The 8,920-nt window shown below is 37.0% G+C and overlaps 1 protein-coding gene across 1 annotated transcript; it reads right to left on the reverse strand.

Annotated features, from left to right (window-relative positions):
- Positions 1–401: 401 nt before the first annotated feature.
- On the reverse strand, positions 402–5,264 carry Smp_063420 (putative chaperonin containing t-complex protein 1,epsilon subunit, tcpe). The gene is made up of 5 exons (XM_018799401.1): positions 5,134–5,264; positions 4,673–5,097; positions 4,295–4,636; positions 1,863–2,226; positions 402–866 (listed from the first exon to the last, which is right to left on the reverse strand). Exons 1-5 carry the CDS (start codon positions 5,251–5,253, stop codon positions 480–482), a joined length of 1,638 nt encoding a protein of 545 aa, XP_018651193.1. The 5' UTR covers positions 5,254–5,264; the 3' UTR covers positions 402–479.
- Between the last annotated feature and the right edge of the window lie 3,656 nt (positions 5,265–8,920).

The raw sequence follows: 8,920 nt of genomic DNA on the forward strand, positions 1-8,920 counted from the left end.
TTATACTCTTACTACTTCTATCACTATGGGATTTGAATCGACGATTGTATCTCTGTGCTAATGTGGTATAGCAACTCGAACTGATGTACGTACATAGAAAGTCCTACGTTGTGACTGACTGAGCAAGGTGATTTTGATTATTTGTGAAACATAGGATGGATGAAACAGGAATGTTGGATGCATTCTACTAGAGAAATGACATCTTGCTCATCATTACGAAGGATGAACTGCACAATTACTATCGTGTTTACAACTTATCTGAAATGTAACAGGAACCTTACGAAATAATTTCTCAAGTTGACCAGGAAGAGCAATTAGTATATTATTGGTGCCAAAAATGATTTTTCAGAAAAATGGTGTTCTATGAAGTCCTTTTACGCAAATTGAGAAATTAAAACTATAATTTACGTTCGCCATTTATATTTGATCACAAGCAAACTTTTACACATTGATAGCAAAACCAAACCTAAAATAAATGTTTATAGTTCATCCACAGACACACGAATATCGTCAATCTTTAATATCATTTTACAAAGTTGAACAGCTAGCATGATTTGAGCGCGCTTGGAACTTAGTGTTTCAAGGACGTTTTGATGATACATATCATTAGTACCAACATTCAGACAGTCTACTCCAAGACGAGGATTATGTTCGCATAATTGCCGTGCTTTCAGTTCAGAGACTGTAACAATTGGTGGCAAACCTGAATTCTCAGCTAAAGCCATTGGAATCGCCTCTAAAGCATCAGCAAACGCTCGCATAGCATACTGCTCAAGACCTTCAATCTTGTCAGCTTCAGCAGCAACTGACAAGGCACATGCAATTTCGCAGGCACCACCTCCAGCAATAACTCGAGAGTCGCGAACCTGTGCGTAGAAAAGTAATTGATCACATAAAGAAATAAGTGACTATAAACTAATCTCAAGCGTAACGTAAAATAATCATATTAACAGTAGGGATGCCACAAAATAACTGTTATTGACTTAAGTAATATGGGAGTATCAAGTAACTGGTGCTCATTTTTAATAACTAGTCTAGTAAACACTTGTAAATCTTGCAAAATACTATTACATACTGTAATTTTAATTGTCTTGGTTAACTGTTTGCTGGTAGTAACTGATATGAGTCACATGCAACTGAAGTAAAAAGTACTTGGCCATAAATTGTACATAATCAACTAACTGCTAAACAACTTAAGGTTCGTGTATTTTTTTTCGATTACACAAAACGTTTTTTTGAAAAATACAGGATTAAGAAAATTTTTACAACGTTAGAGTACTCAGTTAATAAAGCAAATCAGTTAATGAGGTTATGAATCTTTATCGAATTTAGTTGAGTGTTGCATATACTCAATTAACGCCCACGTTGAAGGGAAATCCTGACTGGCGAAAGGGTAGATTGGAAAGAAGCTAGGGACGTCCAAATTAAGAATGACCATCCATCCATGAAACTGAGTCATTTAGAGAGACGCAAAATAACTGATTGGAGTTGATACAATAAACGTGCTCAATGGCTAAGGACCCATGGGCGATGAACTTTAAAATTGTTTTGAGAAACTAGGTACACGTATCCTCTAGCTCTCATTAAATACTGAGTCTCAACATCATCTTATTCTCCTTGATCCTCGACTTTATTCTTCCTTCTGGAATCATAGTTTATATGTTCGATCTTTTTACAACGATAAACAGCAGTATTGCTTCATTAGGTCAATATTCGTCCATATATGGTTTATTATTTTGGAGCAAACAATTTAAATAGTAATTCTAAGGATAAAACACTAACGTTGATGCGACACTGTTACAACTAAGTGAAAAATACATTTCCATAAATTTGCTGGACCAAAGATAATATATACTGCTTACCAAATTGCGAACAACACAAAGAGCATCATGTAAAGAACGTTTTGCTTCGTCCACAATCATTCGAGAACTGCCACGTATAAAACAGGTCACTGCTTTTGAGTTTTCACACTTCTCAATTACAAGCATACGTTCTTTAGTAGTGCCAAATGAAAGTTCACGTACCAGACCCGCTTTCCCTAGTTTTTCCTTGGTTAACTCCTCAAATCTGGGGACAATTCTTCCACCCGTGGCAATTGCAATCAACTCGATTTCAGGACCACCAACCCAGCGAACAGCGGGTAGCTTCTCACGTAAAAGTAAATGATTGGCTTCATCATCGAAACCCCATTGACAAATAACCAAATTAGCACCAGTGTCCTTGACCCTGATAAATATAAATGTGATCAGGAACTTAAATTTTATTCTGAATCTGCCAAAATATCACTGGAAATGTTTCAACTTTATGGAAAGGTTAGATTTACTCACTTAGGTAAAATTGCTTTCCAAGACATGACAAGAATATAGAAACAGAAATATGTAAGACATTAAGAAAAGCGCAAAAATAATCGAATCGAAAGACTCACAACAGACAATTAGATAATTTAAGAAATTTCAGTAGTTTTATTCCGCTACATGGTGATTTGATGCGCTTGAACTCAAGCTAGTAGCCTTAGAAATAGATGTTATGTGAAAGTTCACAAATGATGATCTTTACTGACTGCTAAATAGAGAATACTGTCCTAACTGAAGATAATATGATAAGATGCTACAGCCAAATAAATTTCTTATACTAGAATAACTTTTACCAATTTTGATAAAAACGAACTTGACACATAAGAAAAGTCTTATGCCTCTTCTATTGTATGTCTTATGACAGGTGACTAACGTTTATCTCAGTAGCACCATTTATGCATCTATAGAGCTGGTAGGAAGAAATAGTACAGATAGTCACACTTAGATTCTGAATATTTACAATAAAGAGAAATATTACAGGATCCAAGGCCAATGTGAGTTGGCTCAAGTTGTTACACATTATATCAACAGTAAAGGAAGTTCAGTAGGAAATTAATGAATGAATTTTCAACACTTGTAACAAAGGGGAGATAAGCGAAGTAATCAGATTTAAATTCGAGCAATTGTCGTAATCTATGGTAGTCACATCCCTACCTAAAAGTACCTAACTAGTCAACCAAGTATAGCTGTTTTGTACTTGGATCCGAACATAATGTGTAAAGGCTAGAGATACTATTCAACTGCCCAAACTGTAGTAGACGCACCAAGGTTCAAATATGAGACTTACTGGTTGAAAACTGTATTTTAACCACATAACCAAGCGGAAACTAATTAAGACAGAACATAAAGGTGTTTATCTTCAAAATTTGGATTAACACCAAATGAATACGTTTCTATAAGCAACTGATTTTATGGCAACCCCACTTTATTAGTCACCAGTTTTAATTTTCTTGCGAATGCAACTTAAAATAACCACAACTTTCCGTATAAATTTGGCGAAAAATTGACTACGGGTTGATGGCTTTTTCTGGATTGACTGCCTATTTCTGATTATCAATCTCTCTAGATAACCAATTCCCAAAGACGGAAAACAATTATGCCTGGGTCCTTGTCAGTGTTATATTCCAACTTCACCATAGAAAACGAAGTTATTGATAAGGTGAACTGCTGCACTCTTCATTTGAGTCGTTAGTTTTACTGGACAGGTGAAGTCGCATAACCCGAAAACGAAAACTAAATTCTGCATATTCAATTAGGATCGTCAGTTGAAGACGATAGAAATAAACTGTAAAACGGGCCATTGTGACAATTCATGGCAGCCAAAAAGGGTTAATGAAATAAAAAGAATTGTTACATGTATCAGATAGTCGGGACCTTTGAAGGGCTGCTAAAACAAGCCCAAAACCTTAGGTGATCAATTCCGATGTTAGACAATACTTGGTGGTGATCAATCATCTGAAGATGCGAACTGTACACCGGAATGGTTAAAGCATATTAAACAAAATCAGTAACTGCTTATGTTATGCTGTTCTCGGGAGTAAAAGCAGATTAAAAAACAAGGACTGATTTGGTTTGGTTTGTTCAACACTAGTGGTCAATTTCAACACATAGCAGGTATGTCGGGGGAAAGAAGATACCGATAGACAGATAAAGTAATGCATACACAAGTACTAATCCGTCAAAACTTACAATATATCAACAATGCAAGCACTAGTCTCTGTGACAGTTTACGTATACATTAAACTCAAGGACCTAACTTGTGACTGAAAAAATCAGGACTACATGAAGTACTAAGGAATGTCCAGTAATTTATAGACAACAGTTGCCACTTTAAAATAGTAATTAGGTAGAGTGGTGTGGAAAACACGTTTGAAAATCAATGAGCAGTAGTATAGATGAAAGATTTGAGACTCGATACAATTAAACCGGAGAGGACTAACCTTTTTACCATTTCCTCGAATTTCTTTTGTTCATAATCTCGCAACTTATGGTAGTCCTCAGTAGAGCTTACAAACAAATTATGTTTTGTTTTTGGTTTTGGTGGTTCGAATGGGCACGTAAGAATTGCTAGTCTGGCATTTTCTACTGAACGCGGCATTTGAGGATGAGAGAAGTCCTTGTCAACAATTACACCTTTCACCAACAATGAATCTTCAAGTCTACCACCAACTTTTCCTTCAACTTTGATGAGTTCAAAATCCACATCACGACGTTGCAAGTCAGCAACTGATAAAACGGCATCGACTGCCATTTCGGCAAACATTCTTTGGCAACGGTTGACACTAAATAATTAGTCTTATTACGAGAGAGCGACCTACATTTTCGACCCAAGAGTAGTCATAGCAGTTTTGATGAGGGGTTCTCGATTGTCGACAGAAAATTCAAATTGAACACTGATCTCTTCTAGGGTGGAAAGACAATGTTTAGCAGCTAGTTCGTAGCCATCTGCTATGCGAATTGGATGAAGACCTTTGTCAAGCAACTGCTCAGCCTGTTCCAGCAGTGCACCCGCGAGGACAACAACACCCGTAGTACCATCTCCTATCTCATCATCTTGAGACCTACTAAGTTGAACAAGTAATTTAGCGATTTCATGCTCCACATCCATTTTGTCGAGAATTGTTCGGCCATCGTTAGTAACAGTTACATCTCCATCCGGACTAACAAGAAGTTTGTCTAAACCCTTCGGACCCAAAGATGTTCTTAGAGTCCCTGCTACTGTTTTCGCTGCCATTATGTGAGACTAATTTTGTAACCACTGAACGATAATAATACCTACCTTGTGAGCCTGTATACCACATAGGCGCTTCTTTTTCTCTTGGTCTCTTAATATGATAAACGGCCTTCCATATTCATCGAAAGCTAGCTGTCCTTGTGCTCTCCCTGGGAATGTTGCCATGCCGCCAAAACGAGACTCAAGATTTGAAAAGGGAACTACATTCTGTATTCAATACATTGAGACTGTAGTGAGAAAAAAGGTCAATAATTTTCTTTTTTCATTGGAATACTGTATCTTTAGTTTTTGTGACTTTGAATGTGTATATATACGTTCATACAATGTACTTCGTCGGAACGCATCAGTTTTATTATATATTGCTTATCAAGTTTACTAGCTAATTTCTGTAGTAACATGCAGAGCACAAAATACATTGTGCTTTGTGGTCATTTCCTTCTTCTTTTTTGGTCGTGGTGTTATTCATATATAACTTAATCTCTGTGAAATTTATAAGCCTGTTGCTGCTCATTTGAGGGTTGCAAACACTGTTGAATTCAAACTCCTATGTCCCTCACATTACAACCTGAAATGTGACTTTGTTTGCAGTGGTGAATAGGTACATTACACCTTATGTTTTTGGTGGCCAAATTTTGACACCATTACCTGAATACATCTGTCACCCGTCGTGGATTTTAGGTCACTGTCAACAATCTTCAAATTACTCTGTCCTTATCTACTCTTTGTAGTTTTCGCCACGTCCTATTCTGTAGCTTTTCCCTTAGCCTTCCGGAATCCAAGGTAGAGCTTGATTTGTGATGCATCTTGGTGATTTTCACGGTGTGTACCCTATCCACCTTCAGCTCCTTTTCCTAATTCCCCTCTCAGCTGGAGGCTGGTTTGTTCTGTGTCCCAGTAGGGTGTCGCTGATGGTGTCTGGCCAACGGATTTAGAGTGTCCTACTAAACAAGTTAGAGGGCTGTCCCTAAAAGAAAAGGTCTAGCTGAGACGAAATTCTCCACTTTACAGAGTTAAGACATACACCGGTAACTTGAATGTTTTCAGTGTTGAAGGGATTTTTCAGACGAAAGAGCCTATAATGGTTTATCCAGAAAGCACTTCACTCCTGAAATCCTGAAATAGCATCAAAGGAACTAACTACACCAACGGATAGATTTTGGGTCGCGTTTAGTTTAGGGGCTTTAATTGACGCTAGAGTACTTACTGTGAGGTAGTTAGAAAGCAGTGTGTGAGTCCTACAAACTGAAGTGAATAACTGACAATCGTTTGATCTGGTTATCAACTTTTGTCGACAGTCGGTATTGCTGTCAAGTCAAATTTCCTAAATGACCAGCTAAGATGTATCATAGCGTTAGGATGGATTATAAATAATCACCCTACACACTGGATTGAGCAGTTGTTGTGCTTCTCAGCCCAGCTGCGACTTACACAATTTTTAATCTACGAACGTAGCCACGAGCGGCCATGAACTCCAAAAGAAACTCTGCCTAAAATATCCCCCTAATTACATGAGAATGCGAAACCTGACTAGTGCTGGTACCACATTATGTACAGTAAAGTGTTTCTAGCGTGCATAAAATCTTACAACTAACTGAAGCTCAGACCTACTGCTACAAATCCACCAGAAAACGTCAATGGCAAATGTAGATGATGTATAAAGCTATCTGTTATACACCACCAATATCATCATAAAGGCTGATTAGCTTCGCAGTAATTGTGTAAAATGTAACATTATTCCAGCTAATGTGACCGGTAGTATATGATGAGAGTTGTTCAGTTGACAAATGGGTGGAGGAAAATCGATCACTACATGCGACTAAAGGTATTGTTATCTCAACATCGGCCTAAGTAATCTCATTCGGTTAAATTGTAATATACAGACAACCTTGAGCCACTCGATCACAATCCGATGGGGTATTGAATGTAGGAGCATATATTTGAATGAATGTTGATTTGCAATCGTCTTACTGCTGACTTTGATAGTAATGTTATTCTAGAAAATCTAGTGGGGACCAAATCGCTCAGAAGTAGTTCAACGAGTTATTGCAGCAATGAAGTGGGTGTAAGGGGATCTAGACAAAATGTGGGGCAGTTTTCCAGTTCCGATCTTTCTGTGCACAAGTGAACAACAGTATTGTCTCAGGCGACAGCGGAGAAACGCATCTCCAGTACCTGGACCTTACGTTCAGATGAATCCATTAACAGTTCAGTAAATAAGCAGTGATGATGGTTTCTGGAAGTAGAATCCACAGCGCGTTGGAACACACCATCGTATCGAGCGCTGACTCTGAGATGCACGTACATTCAGCTGACAAGTCCAGAGTAGAACGAAATATGCATTCTAAATTCCACTGCCAGCCATCACAATCTCTTCATATAATACTTATAACTTAAGTTTACATCGAGACAATCCGCACAGGATGCATATATGCCAATAAGAGCTGATCAGTTTCAATCCTGAGCGTCAATAGAAATGTTTGAACGACTAACACGAAAATGAACTTCAGTAAATATTGGCATAGTCAAAAAGTCGTGCCACTGGTTCTCGCTCACATAGTACATGTTGTCGAAGATTTTAGATGTCGTTATTTATCAGCTATTCACAGCACTTTTTCCGTCACGTCAATTTTCGTAATCTTTTGGCTTATTGCACAGCGTTTATTCCAGTCTATTAGTAGCTTGACGTATTTGTTGCTCACAACCTGGGTGAATGTTTAGTAAGTCTAAGTTGGTTGTTTGCAACAATGCAAACTCAGGCAAGTAAAATTCACCATTTATGAAGTCAAAAATAAACCGAAATCAGAGTTTCAAGCATAAATGAACTTCAAAACCATATACATATGACTCACCTTCCTAATCATGGTAGTGATGAACATGGGTGTTGGTAGTTGTTTATAAATTGTAGATTGAAACAATTGAGCGTTAAACTATTTATGAATATTATATAATTAAGTAATAGACAGCCGTAAACAGTTCTATCCATTATAAGTATCATCGTTTTCGACTGAACTGATATATTATTACGTAAGGTATCTGAGGAAGAAAAATTATATGAGTAACGATTAACGTTGATGGTATGTTGTGCCCGCTTTCTGGGCATTTATAGGAATTGTGTATAACATTACTGTGAGTGCCACATAAATTAGCCAAATATTCTTCATAAGTGAAGCGACGCGTGTTTGTTATGAGCATTGTAACTAAAACATGTCGTGGTTAGTACTAGTTTTGATGACTGTTATAGTGTTAACAAATAAAGTTCTTTTAACAGAATTCGAAATCACTGGCGAAATCATAAACAAAGTCTTAATGCATGTTGACGAGTAAAACCTAAATAGCGATTACCAGTTATTTCATCATTGTATGTAAACAGTGAACTGCTAACAGCATTATGAACGTTGTAATTGGATTTTTATCAGACTTCATACTGCTAATTAAAGTTTTTAAATCCGTTTATTTGGTGCCTGCAGTTTGTTTGTTAGCAGAAAATAACTGGATGAAATTCTAGAAGGGTTGGAAAATGAAGAGCACTGTTTACAGCAAGAAAGACACTTATAAGTACATCTTGTCATTTACTTATCGAATTTGATACTGATAACGAAGTTTAATCGTTTGTTTCACGATTGATTTGTTGTTTTTCAGAATTGCATTCAGTAAGCTAGGAAGCTATCCATACGTTTTCTTTTATACAAATAATTACTTCTGCCAACTAATTGAAAGGCTCAAACCTTCCTAATAATCAAGTCTATGCAGGTAAACAACTTAGGGAACTTCTGAATATGGAAGGTTATGAGGAAAAACAATTTACGAATTGACGATAACTGTGTTTTATATT

This window comes from Schistosoma mansoni, chromosome 3 (genome assembly GCF_000237925.1).
Source record: "Schistosoma mansoni strain Puerto Rico chromosome 3, complete genome".
Lineage (NCBI taxonomy): Eukaryota > Metazoa > Platyhelminthes > Trematoda > Strigeidida > Schistosomatidae > Schistosoma > Schistosoma mansoni.